Here is a 19426-nt window from a genome sequence, read left to right as displayed (position 1 = left end):
ACCGTGAACGCCTTGTTGATTTCTGCACGAACAACAACCTGGTCATCGGAGGTACCATCTTCCCACACAAGAACATCCACAAGCTCACATGGCAGTCACCTGATGGTAGGACATCAACCAAATCGACCACATCATCATTAATGGTAAATGGCGCAGGTCACTGCAAGATGTTAGAGCTTACTGGGGAGCAGATGCCTATAGCAACCACCAGTTGAAGAAGTCATTCCGACAAGGCCATTGGCAGAAGAAACTGGACATTGCAAAACTCCAGTATCCAAAGGAAAACAAGGAATTTGTTTTGGAACTTAGAAACTGTTTCAGCATGACAGAAACCTCCTCTGAAATTGAAGAAGAACCCACCATAAACAGCAAATGGAATGCTACCAAGAACATATTATACTCTGAAACAGCCCAAAAGATCCTGGGCTTTAAACAGAAAGGGGCCAACGAATGGATATCAGCTAGCACATGGCAGAAAGTTGAAGAGAGGAAGCAGCTGAAGGCTAAGATGCTGAAGTCCAAGTCCCAACGACTCCTCGAGAAAACCAAAATGTCCTATAAAAACAAGGACAGAGAAGTGAAGAGGAGTGCTAGGAGAGACAAAAGGGTCTTTGTTGAACATCTGGCAAGTGAAGCCGAGAAAGCTGCAGCCTATGGAAAGCTGGGCATAGTGTACAAAATCACAAAGCGACTCTGTGGCAAATGTACAAACCAAGCTACCCATGTTATGGATAAGAATGGCAACATATGTACATCAGAGAGTGAATAAGCAGCCAGATGGGTTCAACACTTCTACAAAGTGCTCAACCTCCCTGAGCCAGAACAATTAGCCAACATTACAACAACTAACGATATCCTGGAAATCAACACCAACCCCCCTGACTCTGTTGAGGTTAAAGTTGCAATCCAAACCCTGAAAAGCGGTAACAGCCATTGACACCAGGATTAGACAGGAGCAAGCAGGCTTTAGGAAGGGAAGAGGATGTATGGACGAGATTTTTGCTCTGCGTAACATCATAGAGCAATGTTTGGAATGGAATACACCCCTTTACATCAGTTTCGTGGACTTCAGGAAGGCCTTCGACAGTGTCCACCGAAACACCCTCTGGAAGATACTGCACTCCTATGGAATACCATCAAAGATCATCTCAATCATAAAAACATTCTATGAACATTTTGAGTGTAGTGTCATCACGGAAAACGACCTCTCTGAGTGGTTTCCCGTACAGTCCGGAGTGAGACAGGGGTGCATTATCTCCCCTATCCTCTTCCTGGTCGCCATAGACTGGATTACAACCAACGCCACAGCAGACAGACTCAGAGGCATCCAGTGGACTCTGTTTTCCCAGCTGGAAGATCTTGACTTCGCTGACGATCTTGCTCTCCTATCAACCAACCAGTACGACATTGCAGGTTAAGACTGATAGGCTGAACAACTTTGCTAGACAAGTTGGGCTCAGTGCCAATACTTCCAAAACACAAGTGATGTGTGTCAACTCCGTCCCCACAGCACCCATACCTGTTAATGATGAACCACTTGAGTTTGTGGAAGATTTCACCTATCTGGGCAGTCTTATCAGTAAGGACAGCGGGGCATCTAAAGATATTGAAACAAGACTTGGAAAGGCTTAAAACAAAGATGCTCCTATATAACAGCAATGTAAAATCCGTTCTGCTGTATGGTTCTGAGAGCTGGCAAGCTGTCAAAACAGACATGAGGAGAATGGAAGTGTTCCATAATGGATGCCTCCGACGAATATGCCCAATTTTTTGGCCTAATAAGATCTCCAACACTGAACTGTATGAGAAAACGGGAAGTTGGAGTATGATTAAGGAGATTACGCATAGACGTCTGAGATGGCTGGGACATGTGTTGAGAATGGAACAGGACCGCATCACAAAAATCGCCTTACGATGGACACCACCTGGCAAAAGAAAACCTGGGAGACCCAAAACCACCTGGAGCAGAACTGTGACACAAGAGCTGAAACAGATGAATCTGTCATGGGGAGAGGCCCAACATGCTGCCAGGGACTGAATGCAATGGAGAGTGCTCATTGAAGCCTTATGTCCCATAGGGGACGAAGAGGAATAATAATAATAATAATAATAATAATAATATGGAAGAGCAACCTCTGGAGAGAACAGAGCGAGTCTGAGAGCTGATCCAGCAAGAGCAGTCAGCTAAACACATCCACAAAGCAGTGAGTGAGGCAGGAGAAATCAGGAATGCAGACTCCTTACACTGAGATCCCACACCTAACCACCAACACTACCTCACTGATGGACTGAGGGTGCCGAGAGGAAGGACTAGAGACGAGAGATGATACAAGAAGACTAAATATAGCCAAAAAGTCAAGGATGTAACAATAAAGTTGAACACACTAGAACATTTGGTTATGACCAAAGTCCAGTAGACGTCAGAATAGAGTTATTACTGTAAAACAAAAACTATTAAAATAGTTTTGCTAACAGTAATAAATCTGAAATAAAATAAAATACTGGATGAAAAACTAACTGATATTTAGAAATGTTGCATTCACAAATAACTGAAATAATTTTAAGTTAAAGCACTAAAATTACTAACTGCAAATAAATAAAAACTAAAGCAGAAATAAAAATTAAACTGAAATAAAAATAAAAAAACAGTAATATCTGAATGAATGAATGAATAAGTAAATAAATGGCAAAGCAAGACATAAAACTAAAACTGAAATAAAACTAAAAATTAAACCTAAATAGTAATACAGTATCTAAATGAATGAGTGAATGAATAAATAAATGGCAATGCACACAATAACATACTGAAAAGCATACTACAGTTTGTTTGTGTGTCTGAAAAGGTGGTCTGGGGTTCACAAATAAAAATAATGAAAATAAAAATGAATTACAGTTACAAAAATACACATAAATATAATAATAATAATAATTTTCATTACATATGTTTTTTTGTTGTCGTTGTTGTAGTCTAACGGCTATAAAATCAGATTTATTTTTATAAATGAAAATGATAGACCAAAAATATAAAGAATACATTGCCATTTTTTCTGCATATTGGTTTTTGGAAACTACAATTAAGTAAATCTGTATCAGTCATAAAATGCTAAATCTATCACTTCCTATAGCATATGCACTTTTGTAGCTGTTCTGTGCGTAAACTTTTGGTGGTAATTCCAAAGGGGCAAATATTTCAGTAACATGTTGTACCAAAAGTACATTGTGAAATGAGACCTGTGATGGGACGGAATCAAATTTGGGTTTGGACCAAGCAATACTGACCACAGTTGTGTCTCTCGTCCTCGTCGCTCATGTCCCCGCAGTCGTTGTCTCCATCGCAGATCCAGGACGAAGCGATGCATCTTCCGTCATCGCAGCGGAACTGGTCGGAGTTGCAGGTCCTCACCGTGGTGGCTGCAGGGATGAAACACAAGGCAGTGAGAAGAGCCACCTGCCCGAGGGCCATGTCTCACTCGGATCTCAGAGGAAACATGCGGCCTACGTAATCCATTTAACCATTAAATCCCATTCTGGGCAGCCAGAAACGTGGCTAAACTGCTGCTGGGATTCCATTGCCAGAGGAATTCTGGGAGAGAATAAGCATTCCTCTCTCTAGAGTCCCACTTGAACAAAAGGAACCGAGGGGTGCTGTGATTAACGGGACAAAAGCAAGAGGATGGGGCAGTGTGTTTGGGGGGGGCTGAGACTGTCAAAGGAAGGGCCGGTGTGTGTGTGTGTGTGAGGGCTTGCTGCACGTCACTTTGGAGGAATGTGACACACAATAGAGGACTGAAATTCAAATATACAAATAGGCTACCTAAAAACAATTTAGTTATATTTTTACCATGGTATTGAGGTGCTATATGTGTGGTTTTAACTGTGTTTATCGTGATTTAAATGTATGCTGCTATGGGAGACCAATGCTTAATTAAAAAAATAAAGACTACATTTTTACAGATGTTACTGATTTTGATAATGAACAAAAATTTACCTCTGCATCCTAACTCAAGCTACTATTAAATGTGCATTTCTAAGAGACAAAAAAAGTGATATTATTAATATTATCAGGCAACCCAAACCTGTTTCTTGATTTGAAACAATATCACTAAATCAATAATAATCAATATTTTTTCTATTTTTTATTTTGTTAAGGAAAATTAATGGTCTGGTTTCAACAACTTTCACTTTGGAGCAAAAATCTGGCTTTAAACTCGAAAGAAATAAAGATTTGACATTTATCGTGATAATTATCGATATTGACTGATATAAAAAATTATCCTGATAAGTTTTTGGGCCATATCGCCCAGCCCTATATCTAACACTACTATTAAAATATATTTTTTTAAAGAAATGTATACTTTAATTCAACAAGGATGCATTAAATTGGTCAAAAGTGACAGAACACATTGCTGTTCTTTTGAACTTTCTATTTATCAAAGAATCCTGGGGGAAAAAAAACAATGTATCACTGTTTCTACAAACATATGAAGCAGCACAACTGTTTTCAACATTGATAATAATAAAAAAAATGTTTCTCGAGCAGCAAATCAGCATATTAGAATGATTTCTGAAGGATCATGAGACACTGAAGACTGGAGTAATGAAGCTGAAAATTCAGCTTTGCATCAAAGGAATAAATTACATTTTACCATATAGTCAAAACAGTTATTTTAAATTGTAATAGTATTTCACAATAATACAGTTTTACTGTATTTTTGATCCAATATGCAGCCTTGATGAGGAAAGAAAACTTTAACTGATCCCAAACTTCTGAACAATAGTGTATGATATCTAATATAATAAGAAAACTTTTGGGGAACATCAATTGCTCTTAAGTCTTTTTCTGCCAACTGAACCGGTTTCTTATACACAACATCTGCCTCATTTTTCCACTTTTTGGCTGCATGCATCACCAGCGGAGCGTAAAATGAGGAGGAGGGGGTTGACAGCATTTCCTGCCGATTTGCCTGTGACAGACATTCAGTCCATCACCATGGTAACCGGTAAGACAGGATACCCATCATTAACTCACCACCCAAAAACATGGGCAACGGTTTCCCTTGATAAACACAGCTTCATCCTCACATAACAGTGTTTTTATAGTTTTTCCCCCAGTAAAGTCCAAAATAACTTTCTGCCACATAGCAGAATGAGCGCCAGATAACTTATAGTGGTATATACATATGTATTTTTAATATGTTATGTGTGGTACTTACTACAGGTAACAGGCTCATCAGAACCATCATTGCAGTCTGTACCACCATCACAGTACCAGTGTCCGGGAATACAGCGTCCGCTCGAGCAGCGAAACTCATTCTGGGAACATGTAGATGTGGCTGAAAAGAAAACAACACAAGACAAACCAGAGATAAACCAGAAATGAACTCAGCATCCCCAGGTGGACCCGCTCACATGCATGGGTCACTAATTTAACTGATCTTACAGAAAAGGTGAGTTGAGCAACAACTTTGGCTAAAAAAGCAACAGGAAATTATTAAACAGTTACTCATCTAATTCCACACTAAACGAAAATAGCATTATTACACAATTTGTCATTCTTACATTTATGTTATGTTTTTCTTCTACCTTTTATGTCAGTATCATTTAATATTATTTAAATACATTTACAGTTTTTTAATAATATATTGATCAATAATTATTCTAAATTATTGACCAATAATTTCATCATCAAAAAAAATCAGCAATAATATAAGTCATTTAATTATGTGCTTTTGTCATTTTTTAAAAGTTTTGTTTAAATGATACTTTTTATGTTTAATTTATATTAATTCCAGATTTACAGTAGATCTAGTTTCAGTTAGTAATTTTAGTACTTCAACCTACTTCAGTTAGTTGCCAAGATAACATTTCTAATTTTCATTTAGTTTAAGTTTTCATCTAATCTTTTTATTTTATTTTATTTTATTTTCAATGAGCAACCTAAGGAGGGCTTTGAGCTGAAACGTTTGTGTTTTGACATTTGTGATGAATGTAAAATAAACGTTAAAAAGAAGATTATTTTTGTGTGGATCATGGTCTCATGTGCTAAGTATTTTATTTTCAGTGAACAAATGTTTTTTAATAAGTTTAGTTTTTTGTTTTAATTAAGGCTAATAACTAAAATAGAACTTACTTTTTTCATAATTATATAATTAAAAATAATAATAATAATAAAGTTTTCAATTTTACATGACATTAGATTTGCGTGGCAAACTAAAAGATATTAAGCCATTAATTCACAGCAGCATAACAAACATCAGGGCACTTATAAACCTAACTATGCTCCCACAGGACAGAAGGAGACAGTGGGACGGGATAACTCACCACAATGCGTTGGGCTCTCGTCACTGTTGTCGCCACAATCATTATCTCCATCACACAGGTACGAGCGAGGGATGCAGATGTTGGTGGTCTGGCATTTGGTGTGCTCTGGCTGACATGTCCTCTCAGCTGCGTTTTATAACAAGGATTCATTATCGCTTAAAATCAACTTATACAGTAGTTGACAACCAACCTAGCAACTTGTTTTGGTAACCGTGCAAATGCACTTACCGCAGTTCTGCTCATCCGAGGTCCCGTTGTCGTAGCAATTGTTTATTCCATTGCAGACGTAATCCCGTGCGATGCAGCGACCGTTATTGCAGGTGAACTCAGTGTTGGGCTCGCAGGGGCGGAACAGGCAGCCCGTCTCGTCGCTGTTATCCCCGCAGTCGTTATAGTGATCGCAGCGGTAGTGATATGGCACACAACGGCCATTTCCACAGGTGAACACAGTGGGCTCGCAGGTGTGAAATGCTGCCATGCACAAAATGCACAAAAAAGAGATTCATTTTGACATTTGCAGAAAGAGCTGAATGAACTAACAGCAACTATTGGAGCTCACCGCCTACCTCCTCTACCTATCTCTCTATTTCAATTTACCTGAGAGTGAAATGAATGCTGCTGCTTGTGGGACTGCATGCGATAGAGAGAGAGAGAGAGAGAGAGAGAGAGAGAGAGAGCGGTGCATTGTGGAAGAGGTTAGTATGTGTTTATGGATGGTTATTAAATTTTATGTAGTCTAAAAGTCATTGCACAGAGTCCGAAATTTTCGTGTGCGTTTTTTCCGTTTTCCTCATCCTTTCCTATCAAAATGCATGCTACGGATGCGAAAACGCAGAAAATCGAACCTGATCCGAATTTGTTTTGACAGACGAAAGTTTCGGAGGCAGTGTGCAAACGTGATTGACACAAAGTGAGGAAAAGTTTGCAATGACCTTAAGGCTCTGGTCTAAATCCTAGTGAGTGTCTACTGACTCACAATTGATTTCAATAGTATTTTCCATTAGCATGCTAAGCTAACAATTCAATACTCTAATCCTTAAATTAGACTTTTTATCAATGTTATTCGGTATTGAATGGATTATAATTATATAATCAGCATTAACTGCTTTGATGGATTTGTGCATGTACCCAGCTAACAGACATTTTTAGAACTTTCTGGAAAAGTTCTCTCAAAGTTCTATATAAACTAGGGCTGCAAAACGATTAATCGTGATTAATCGCATTCAAAATAAAAGTTTGTTTACATATTATATGTGTGTGTACTGTGTATATTTATTATGTATATATAATACACACATATATGTATATATTTTAAAATATATTTGTATGTATATATATTTATACGTGTATATCATTTATATTATATATATTATATATATAAATCTAACATTTTTCCTTAATATATACATGTATGTGTATATATGTGTATGTAATCACGATTAATCGTTTTTCAGCCCTAAAATAAAAATTCTTCCAGTAACGCTATTAGAATGTTTGTTCAAAGTTATCTGGTCTTTAACAATGTTCTAAAAAATATTTATTCATCATTCATGGAATGTTTTTTGAAACGTTTTGTTTGGATGTTCGTCTGCTGTTTTTAAAATGTTACTACGTGTTTCATGAATGTTCAAAAATAACATTCCCACAATGTTTGCAAAATTATAAAATAGAATGTTCCCTTAACATTCGGATACTAAAAAAACAAAACAAAAAAAACATTCAAACATTCTTAGAACATTTTTTTTTTGTTTTGTTAACTGGGTAGCTTGTCAAACAATGCATTATGCCATTATCTTCTGCAAAGGATGAATGCAGTACTGCTTTAGAATTTGGCCCAAAGACAGTATAATCATGTTGCCTATACAGAGCTTTTATCTACACATGAAGAGAGGTAAGCAAGAATACACACCAAAAACGAAATGACTCTTGGATCCTGGAGCAAAAGATTTGAACAGATTGTGCAAGCAATAAAAAAGCAAGAAGAAACATGTTAAAAGATTGCGCCACAGTGCAGGAGAGGAAAATTCATCCATCGGCAAACAGACATTCACAAGAGATTTGATTGTTAACATTAGGCTTGCAGTTTAGTCATGCACAAATATCAATATTAAGTTTAGTTCACCCTTGAAAGTGCATAAGATGTCAGTTTGGACCCTATGTGCAATACGAAGCCGCTGGCATATATCCTGAATCAGTAACCTGTGTTTACATAAAATTGCCTTCTATTCTGATTTAGGATTTCAAGTCCTCTGAAGAACATGTACAGTAAGCAACAACGCATCTCACCGCAGACCCGCTCGAGTTCATCACTGCCATCCCCACAGTCATCATCGTTATCGCATTTCCACTGGGCACGGATGCAGCGGCCATTCATACAAGTGAACTGTCCCGACTGACAGCGTGTGCCATTGTCAGGGATACAGTGTTTGTTGTCGGCCAGATACCAGCGGCCCTCAGAGGGACACTGGCACTCTGCTCCCTGAGGACCTGAAGGAAATAGTGTTGTATTTTCAAACAAAGTTCAAACAAAGTAAAGAATATCTCTTTGGGTTTGAGACTTTAGTCTTTGCAACTTTACTGATCTTATATATGTATGAACAGCTTGTAACACTCCAAAGACAAAGGAAAACTTGAAATTGCATCATATGACCCCTCTAAAGAGCTGATAAAATGTAAAAACTGTAACTTGAATGCAATGTAAGTCGTTTTGGATAAAAGCGTCTGCTAAATGCATAAATATAAATGTTAAAGGAGTGCTACTGTATTTGCATGATGTACTGAGTTGCTGTCTACAGATTGTTCCAAATTAGTTACTAATAAGGGGTTTCTTTCAGTATACTGCAATGCAGCTCACTAGGTTTGGGAATAGAGCTTTGGTTTTGGAGGATACTGGCTGTAAAATCCATAAGTAGTATTGAAAACCAACCTGGAGTGCAAATATGGCTGCATCCACCATTGAATTGTTCACAGGGACTGCTGCACTGCTGCTGTTTGCTGTTGGAGAGCACGTGGACGTCCATGGGCCGTGAAGGAAGGTTCTGTAGCATCACCGTCTGGTCGGAGCCGTCGTGCTTGTTTGCACGGTAGATGCTGCGTGTGTTCCAGTCCGTCCAGTAGATATGCTGGTCATACACTGTCATTGCAAACGGGTAGATGGCGGTGCTTACAATGACCTCACGGTTAGCGCCGGTGAGTGAGCATCTCTCGATCTTCTGTCTGCAAAGAGAGAATAGTAATCCTTTTCTTATCATTATGTAGCACAAATATTTCAAATGTATTAAGTATGAATATATATATTAGCTATATCTGAAAAATATTACACACACACACACACTCTCTCTCTCGCTCTCTATATATATATATATATATATATATATATATAACAGCTATAATTATATATGTAAGTATTACATAATACATATATAATATATTTTTTAATAAATTATTGAAAATAATTAATTATACAATTATTTTTATTTTTATTATTAAATGTATATTATTTTATTATTAATAATTAATTATAAATATTATTAAATACAATTATATATATATATATATATATATATATATATATATATATATATAATATATATATATATATAGTGTAAATTTATTATATAATACATATATTAAATGAATTATAAATGATCAAATAATTGAATGTATTATTACATTCTTCTTATTAATATTATTATAAGTATGTTATTAAATTAACTAAATATTATGAATATAATTAAAAGATGAGATCTTACAAGCTGGCATCTGCCCAGTACAGCCTTTGATCGTCATAGTCCAGCGTCAGACCATTTGGCCAAACCAGACTAGTGTTGACGATCTCTGTCCTGAAGTTTCCTCCCAGAGTTGCACGCTCTATCTTTGCACTGGTTCCCCAGTCAGTCCAGTACATATACCTGACCACATATACAGAGAAATGCATTTAAATTAGATGATGAAATGGCTCATTATACATCTAAACCACAGTCTAACTGAATGAGAGACTCACCCTCTACATGGATCCAGCATGATGGCTCTGGGTCTGGGCACCTGTGCTACAACAGTCCTCTGAGACCCGTCCACTGCCATGGAGCTGATGCTCTGGTTAATGTAGTCACTGTAATAGATCCTCTTATTGATCCAGTCATAGGCAATGCCATCAGGAGCTCCCAGATCTCCACAGAGAAGAATATGTTCAGAAAAAAAAATTATAAAACTTTATAAGGAAGTTTTGGGAAAAACATGAGGTGGAGTAAATGACAGAATTGTCATCAATTGTCATAAAAAAAACTGTCCCTTTAAATCAATATTTTGCTAACTTTCTAATTTAATGTGGTTATCAACAGTTTTTATCAGTATATTTGGTTGTTATACTGTATTTATCTGTGTGTGCATCACTCAGGCAGCGTTGTGTGCTTGCTGAAGATACTTATGCAGTCCATCTTTTTAAATACTGAATATTGCTTTAAAATACCAAAAGAAAAATCACGTTGCATGTTACACAACAATCTTCAGGTTGCATTTGGTTTATTATTTTTTCATTTTTTCATTTTTCTGTGACTCTCAGACAGTAGACATGATCCTGAATAACTCCTGAACATTTGATCTGCTCAAATCAAAATGTAAAATAACATTAACAATTATGACAATTTTCTGCCCGAGAAACAAATAACTTCTCTCATGCTTTCTTTCTTTTTTATATTTCACAATAAAAATACAAGTTTACGTGGTACGACATAACCTGCAAACTAACCATTGTAAATGTCACGCAAGATACTTTGTCAAGCCAACATTCAAAGATTGCCTTAATGAACTTTCCATTTCTAGCTAAACCTGCAGTGTCAGGGTGCATTAGGAGTTTAAATAAGCTGCTCACCTGAGGCCACCTCTGTCGCAGGAGAGGTAGGTGAAGCCAAAGTAATGAAGCTAATCTTGCTCTGGCCCGCTCCTGAGCTCTGGGTGAAATAGATCCTGCCGTCCAACCGGTCGAAATCAAGGGCTACCGAAGTCCGGGGCACGTTAACCACGGGAAAGGGCAGCGAATGATCCTCTGGATCCAGCCGCAGAGATCGTACAGTGCTTTCTGTCGTATAGATAAGGTAGTCATCCCGGGATACCACACAACTGCTGCTATCCGCAGCCAGATTCCCAAAGGCGCACGAACACTTCCTCGTCTGAGATCCTCGGATGGCGAAGCAGAAGTGAGCGCAGCCGCCGTTAGACTCCAAGCAGGGGTTGTTATTGAGCTCGTGGGCCGAACTTGGCTGCATTCTCCGGTCGAAGATGGTAACGTCCCGCAGCATATTGATGTTGTCTCGGATCACAACCGGCTGGTCGGTCGCACCTGGCTGTTTGCTGGCTTGAAAGACTTTCTTCAGGTTTCTGTCCACCCAGATTACATTCCCCTCAAACACGGTGACGCCGTACGGAGTCGGATAGCGACTCCCGTACCGTACGACCTCCGTCTCACCCCCCTCGGGTCGGACTCGTGCAATCATGTCCAGGGAATCGTCCACCCAGTAGATGTATCCTTCTCGGTGGTCCAAAGCCAGGCCTCTGGGGGTGACAATGCCTGAGGAAACCAGCACGGTCCGGTTGGAACCGTCTAGAAAAGCTCGCTCGATTTTGGGGGTCTGTCCGTAGTCGGCCCAGAAGAGGTATCTGTTCATGGGGTCCACCACAATATGACGAGGCATGTCTACTTGGGTCTTTAGAAGGACACGACGGAACGTGGTATTGAGTCGAATCACTTCAATGTACGTCTCGGTCAAGAAGGCATTGGTGAAATAGAGATTTCCTGTGGAAAGACAAAGACAAGAAACATCAGAGAAACTGCAAAACAATCTGAGAAAACCCTGACACTTAATGTTGCTTTGAGAGATTAAGGACCAAACATCTATGTACACATGCACCACATGGATATCTATGCTTTTTTAGCCTCTTGTACCATCAGTGAAAGTGAGTGCATCAGAGTTGTGTTTTAAAGATGGCATGTCAAGTTAGTCCGTTATGAACGTTGTTGTAGAATAACAAAAAAAAAGGTAACAAAAAGAATAATATGTGCCACAAAACATAAGCAAATTTGTTTTGTTAAGTAGAATGTATAGTATATGTAAACAAATAAATTAATAAATAACTACATAAATCACTATGGAATACTTCATTCTGATTGGTCCATTGCAACATTCTGTGGTCATACACAGTATTTTTATTTTTTTATGGAAATTGGTATTTTTGTGTAGTAATAATGCATTACATTCTTCAAAATTGGACAGTAAAGACATTTATAATTATTTCAAATTTCTATTTCAAATAAATACTGTTCTTTTGAACTTTCTATCCACCAAAGAATCCTAAAAATTGTATGTTTTTTAAAATAAATTAATAATTTTATGCCATAATAATGCATTACATTCATCAAAATTGGCCAGTACAGACATTTATAATGATTTCAAAAGATTTCTATTTTATATTAATACTGCTCTTTTAAACTTTCTATTCATCAAAGAATCCTGAAAAAAACAACAACAATGTATCATGGTTTCCACAAATATTTTAAGCAGCACCACTATTTTCAACACTGATAATAATAAGAGATGTTTCTTGAGCAGAAAATCAGCATATTAGAATGATTTGTGAAGGATCATCTGACACTAAAGACTGGAGTAACGATGCTGAAAATTCAGCTTTGCATCACAGGGATAAATTACATTTTCATATATAACCAAATAGAAAATATTTATTTAAAATTAAAATAATATGTAACATTTTTACTGTATTTTTGATCAAATTAATGCAGTTCCGGTGAGCAAAAGAGACTTTTAAATGGTAGTGTTTATATATTGAGTATAAAACAACTATAATGTCAGATTAGGTTAATGCCAATTACAACTTTGGGTTGCTTATTCACATATTCAGGTCAAAAGTGTATGTTTAACAAGCCATGGGTCACTGAGACCTGAACCAACTGAGCCTCTTTTCTGTCATGTGCTAATCTTTAATCTTCTCCAATGCCACCTCTCTGTGCTTATACTGATGTGAGTCACCATTCTGACCTCTAAAGCTGCTCTAGAACATTCCTCACGTAACACTCCTTGAGTCCAGTGTATCTGAAGCACTTGGCATTAGTCTTCAAAGTACTTCATGTTTTAGAAAATGGCCAAATTTGTTCCATTCAGAATGTCTGTATTACAAGAGTCAAACAAGTTATCAAATCTGATTTCAACATACAACAAGCACACAAGCCCTCACCTGCGGCCCAGTCTACAGCAATGCCCCGTATGCCATTACGTCCGATTCCAGAGGTGACAATACTGTGGAATCCAGATCCGTCCGGTTTGATCCTGCGGATTCCATTCTGAGACGCCACGGTGCTGCTGAAGTCACACCAGTAAATGAATCCAGAAGGCATGTGCACGTCTACATGAAGAGCATTGCGGCCTACAGGACACACAGACACACACACATGCACAGTGTTGTAGTGCAATAGCATTCTTTTTTTCTCTGTTATACAATGCATTTGTCATTATACACATTATTCACAATATATTAGTAAAATTATGCTAGCAATATACAATAAAGCAACATTTGTGATTAAATGTGTTCCTTATTTAGCTGTAAAGCTTTAATAGCATCTTTGATATCAATAGCAAAAATGACATTATAGTTGGTAAATTTTATTCATTTCTGTGAGTCAGTTCAAACAGTCCACTTCAATGAATATATAAGTGTATATGTATAATCTATTATTAAATTGCGTGTGTGTATGTGTTATGGAAGCAGTCGGACACAAAGGTAAGTGATAACACAGTGAATTTATTTCCACAGCAAAGGTGCAGGTGATCGTGAAGAGAGGTGAGCAAGAGATCTTGAGGCTTGGAGAATGAGAGTCAGGCAATTGTACTGAAAGTGTCCTTATGCTTCTCAGGTTGCTGGAGCGAGACTGGTGAAGAGAGCCGGCGTCGGATGAGGGTGATTCCCAACAGAGATGCGTCTGCGGACAGTGGAGAGAACGGGACGGAGAACAGAAGGTTAGTCTAAGAGGTAAGTAGATAGAAGGTATACTCATCGACTGGTTGTGCGTCGAAGCGGAGTCCACGTTGAATTAACGAGATCGGACGCTGCAGCGATAGTGGTGAGTGTCTTTATAGTGCTCTTGATGATGGTGGTGACGAGGTGCAGGTGTGAGTGGTTTAGAACACAGGTGAGGCTGATCGTGGAAGTTGAGTGGGCGGAGAGCCTGGTCGTGCTGTTACAGTACCCCCCTCTCCACGGCCCGCTCCTGAGGGCCGACCCTGGCGTCGTGGTGGTCTGCCTCGACCTCGTGGAGCTGGGAGTTCTGGGTGAGAGGCATGGAAGTCATCTAAGAGTGTCGGATCGAGTACATCCTCTCTCAGTACCCAAGATCGTTCTTCGGGACCGTAGCCCTCCCAGTCGACTAGATATTCTAATTTACCACCACGGCGCCGGGAATGCAAGATCTCACGAACCCTGTAGATGGCGCCTTCGTCAATGATGAGTGGGAGAGGGGGATCCTCGACCGGACCAGGCTCTGGGGAAACAGAAGGAGAGAAGGGTTTTAGTAGTGAGACGTGAAATGTGGGATGGATTTTATACTGTGGTGGTAGCTGAAGTTTGTAAGTGACAGGATTGATCTGCTCGAGGATGGTAAAGGGGCCAACGAATCTGGGACTTAGTTTCCGGCAAGGCAGGTGCAGACGGATGTCTCGGGTGGACAGCCATACCTTTTGCCCAGGATGATAGGTAGGAGCGGCAGAACGGCGAGCATCACTGGCTATCTTCTGTCTGCGCACTGCCTGCTGTAACTGGTGGTGCGCAGCGTCCCAGACTCTCTCGCTCTCTCGGAACCAGTGATCTACTGCAGGGACGTCGGACGGAACTCCTGACCATGGAAAGAGAGGGGGCTGGTAACCGAGTACGCATTGGAATGGTGTGAGTCCAGTGGAGCCTTGGCGCAAGGAGTTCTGTGCGTACTCGGCCCAGCCCAGAAACTGGTTCCAAGAGTTCTGGCGGCTATGGCAGAAGGTTCTCAGGAAACGGCCGATCTCTTGGATCTTGCGTTCGGTCTGTCCATTGGACTGTGGATGGTATCCTGAAGTTAAACTGACGGTCACACCTAGGAGTGTGAAGAAGGCCTTCCAAACTCGTGAAATGAATTGAGGTCCTCTATCGGACACAATGTCTTCCGGGATGCCATAGTACCTGAAGACATGGTTAAACAGCAACTCAGCAGTCTGTAGTGCTGTGGGCAGGCCGGGAAGAGGGATCAGGCGGCAGAATTTCGAGAAACGATCCACAATGACTAAGATGCAGGTGAATTTATCGGAGGTAGGCAGATCTGTGATGAAGTCCACTCCTAGATGTGACCACGGACGGTTGGGTGTGGGAAGTGGAAAGAGTTTACCGGCTGGAAGATGACGGGAGCTTTTAGAGATGGCACAGTCCGGACAGCCCCGAACGAACCTTCGTATGTCCCTGGCCATGTTGGGCCACCAGAAGCGATCTCGTAGCAGCGAGAGAGTTACGTTGGCCCCTGGGTGGCCAGTACCGAGGGAAGTGTGAGAGGAGAAGATGAGTGGGGTTCGTTGAGTTCTGGGTACATATTGGAGCCCTGGTGGACAGCCCGGCGGATTAGCAGGAGGAGTGTCTGAGGCAGCTGGTGGAGAGGACCACTGAATGGGATTCACCATCACCTCCGTTGGTAAGATGCTCTCGGGTCCTTCTGTATCTTCCTCTGGGTTATGGATTCGTGATAAGGCATCTGCTTTCAAGTTTCGGGATCCAGGATGATATGAGATCTTGAAGTTAAAACGGGTAAAGAACAAAGCCCATCTGGCTTGGCGAGGATTCAGCCGTTTGGCGTCACGTAAATATTGAAGATTTTTGTGGTCGGTAAGCACAAGAAAGGGATGTAAGGCCCCCTCCAACCAATGCCTCCACTCCTCCAGGGCGAGTTTGATGGCTAGTAATTCCCTGTTCCCGATATCATAATTTCTTTCCGCCGGGCTGAGTTTTCGTGAGAAGAAGGCACATGGATGGAGCTTGGGAGGCGTCCCCTGCTGCTGAGACAAAACCGCACCTACACCTGTGGTGGATGCATCAACTTCCACTACGAAGGGCAGCTTCGGATCAGGATGGACCAGGAGAGGTGCGGTAGTGAAGGACCTTTTTAAATTCAGGAAGGCTGTTGTAGCGTTGGCGTTCCACGCTAGGGTCTTGGTTCCTCCTTTGAGCAGGTCGGTGAGAGGGCTAGTAATGGTGCTGTAATGGGCGATGAAGCGGCGATAGAAATTTGAGAATCCTAGAAATCGCTGGAGTTCTTTGATCGTGCAGGGTTGTGGCCAAGAGGTGATGGCTTCCACCTTCCTCTCGTCCATGCGGACGCCACCACTATCTATGAGGTATCCAAGAAACTGAATGCTGCGTTGGTGAAAGGTGCACTTCTCCGCCTTGAGGTAGAGCTGGTAATTCCGGAGTTGTTGTAGGACCTCCGCAACGTGTTGGCGATGTTCGGCCTGGCTCCGAGAGTAAATCAAAATGTCGTCAATATAGACGATGACAAATCGGTGAAGGTACTCTCGGAGCACCTCATTCATGAACCCTTGGAAGACAGAGGGGGCGTTGACGAGCCCATAGGGCATAACCCTATATTCATAATGCCCAGTGGGCGTGACAAAAGCAGTTTTCCATTCGTCCCCCTCTCGGATTCGAATGAGATTATAGGCGCTGCGGAGGTCCAGTTTGGTGAAAATGGTGGCGCCGCGGAGTTGTTCTAAGGCAGCAGGGACAAGAGGAAGGGGGGTACCGATATTTGATGGTAATGTCGTTGAGTTTTCGGTAGTCTATACACGGACAAAGGCCTCCATCCTTCTTGGCCACGAAGAAAAAACTGGAAGCAGCAGGGGAGGTAGATGGAGTGATGTAACCTTGTTGTAACGCCTCCTCAATGTACTCCTCCATGGCCTTCTGTTCTGGGAGAGATAGCGGATAAATCTTGCCCCGCGGTACTGACTCACCCGGAAGCAGATCAATAGCACAGTCCCATGGCCGGTGCGGAGGTAGTTGGGAGGCTCTCTTTGGGCAGAAGACGTCACTGAAGTGCCTGTATTCAACAGGGATATCCACAGACTGCAGGGCGACAGGGCTCTCGATGGTGGTGGCATAGAGAGGTACAGACGTTGGGGTCTTAGGCGTGGGTTGAGGCAGTTGAGGGAAACATCGCGGGAAACAGCAATCGCCCCATTTTAAAATCTCACCAGTGTGCCAGGACAAGACTGGGTTATGTCGGACGAACCAAGGGAGGCCCAAGATGACGTCAATACGGGATTCTTCGAGGATAAGGAGGTGAATCTCTTCTAGGTGAAGTAACCCCACTCGCATCTGTAAGGGACCAACACAGCGATTGACAAGACGAGGTGACAGGGATTTACCTGTTATGGTCTGGATCTGGTAAGAGGTTTCGGTGGCGGTGGTCTGGAGCTGGAGCTGTTTGTAGAGGGGTCCCGAGATGAAATTCCCCGCGGAGCCGGAGTCCAGGAGGGCGGTAACTGATAGGGAATATGTACCTATGATTAGTTGGACACGAGTGGTAAGGGGCTTCATCTTCGGGAAGTTGGGTCTAATGCCACTCACCATCAGCCTTGAAGGGCGGATGTTACATTCCTGGATGCGATGGGTGTTGTCTCCACAATACAAACATAATCCATGCTGCAAACGCCTTCGCCTTTCAGAAGGAGTGAGGTGGAATGAGTCTATGAGCATAGGTTCAGGTGAATCTCTGTTGGGTGATTGTGAGAAGGAAGGAGAGCTGGGGAAAAGGGAATCGTGGGTTTCAGCAGAGCAGGCTTGCATCCTGTTAGAGCATCGTATCGCTGCTTGGATGAACTTCTCAAGGCCGCAGTTGTCGTCATATGCCGCAAGATGTAAGCGCACTGAGGGGTTCAAACCTTGGCGGAATGTGGTCAGGAGTGAGGGCTCGTTCCATCCGCTCGCCGCCGCGAGGGTGCGAAACTTGAGAGAGTACTCGTGGACAGTTGAGGAGCCCTGTCGCAACCGATACAGCTGTTCGCCCACGGTGGAATCTCCTGGAGACAGACCAAAAACCTCACGAAAATGAGAGATAAACTGGGTGAATGAATGGGTTGCGGGACCGGCTTGGCTCATAATCGTCTCTGCCCACTTCAGCGCTGGACCGGTGAGGGATGTGACGACAAAGGCGATCTTGGAGTGTTCGGTTACAAACATCTGAGGGTGAAGATCGATTATGAGTGAACATTGCATAATGAAGCCATTGCATTCCTCCGGTTTACCAGAGTAGGGCGCTGGAGTGGCCATGGGACTGGCAAACAACACAGGCGTAGAAGAAGTGATGGCTGGTGGATTTATTTCCACAGCAAAGGTGCAGGTGATCGTGAAGAGAGGTGAGCAAGAGATCTTGAGGCTTGGAGAATGAGAGTCAGGCAATTGTACTGAAAGTGTCCTTATGCTTCTCAGGTTGCTGGAGCGAGACTGGTGAAGAGAGCCGGCGTCGGATGAGGGTGATTCCCAACAGAGATGCGTCTGCGGACAGTGGAGAGAACGGGACGGAGAACAGAAGGTTAGTCTAAGAGGTAAGTAGATAGAAGGTATACTCATCGACTGGTTGTGCGTCGAAGCGGAGTCCACGTTGAATTAACGAGATCGGACGCTGCAGCGATAGTGGTGAGTGTCTTTATAGTGCTCTTGATGATGGTGGTGACGAGGTGCAGGTGTGAGTGGTTTAGAACACAGGTGAGGCTGATCGTGGAAGTTGAGTGGGCGGAGAGCCTGGTCGTGCTGTTACAGTATGTTTGTATATATATTTTTTTTACAAATAATAAAAAATGCATATACAAATATCAAACTTTGTTATGAAAAATTTATTATTTATAATCCAAAAGAATAAATAAAAATAAAAATAATTTATATTTTTCTCATAATTAGACATAAATGTCTTTGTGTGCCATTTTTCATATGGCAAAATAGTTTAAGTTTCATTCCTCGAGTTTACGTGTCTGTGGACGATATGAATTTATATTTTTTAAACTTGATTTTTTACTGTATTTTAATTTAT

The 19426-nt window shown here is 41.2% G+C and overlaps 1 protein-coding gene across 1 annotated transcript in view; it reads right to left on the bottom strand.

Moving 5' to 3' along the window:
- LOC306876874 (low-density lipoprotein receptor-related protein 2-like) overlaps positions 1–19426 on the bottom strand; it is a gene marked incomplete at its 5' end in the record, with an annotated part of 108373 nt that overhangs the window by 32128 nt on the left and 56819 nt on the right. Inside the window, 12 exons of the mRNA XM_079428315.1 lie at positions 3280–3411; positions 5214–5333; positions 6322–6447; positions 6550–6792; positions 6919–6951; positions 8231–8254; positions 8608–8808; positions 9248–9537; positions 10074–10232; positions 10325–10490; positions 11192–12112; positions 13567–13755. Of these exons, the coding sequence (XP_079284441.1) occupies positions 3280–3411; positions 5214–5333; positions 6322–6447; positions 6550–6792; positions 6919–6951; positions 8231–8254; positions 8608–8808; positions 9248–9537; positions 10074–10232; positions 10325–10490; positions 11192–12112; positions 13567–13755 (2604 nt within the window). The remainder of the gene's footprint in view (positions 1–3279; positions 3412–5213; positions 5334–6321; positions 6448–6549; positions 6793–6918; positions 6952–8230; positions 8255–8607; positions 8809–9247; positions 9538–10073; positions 10233–10324; positions 10491–11191; positions 12113–13566; positions 13756–19426) is intronic.

Source organism: Barbus barbus (genome assembly GCF_936440315.1).
Source record: "Barbus barbus genome assembly, chromosome: 11".
NCBI lineage: Eukaryota > Metazoa > Chordata > Actinopteri > Cypriniformes > Cyprinidae > Barbus > Barbus barbus.
Note: the sequence above shows the minus strand (reverse complement) of the source record. Positions and strands in the feature narration are given on the sequence as shown.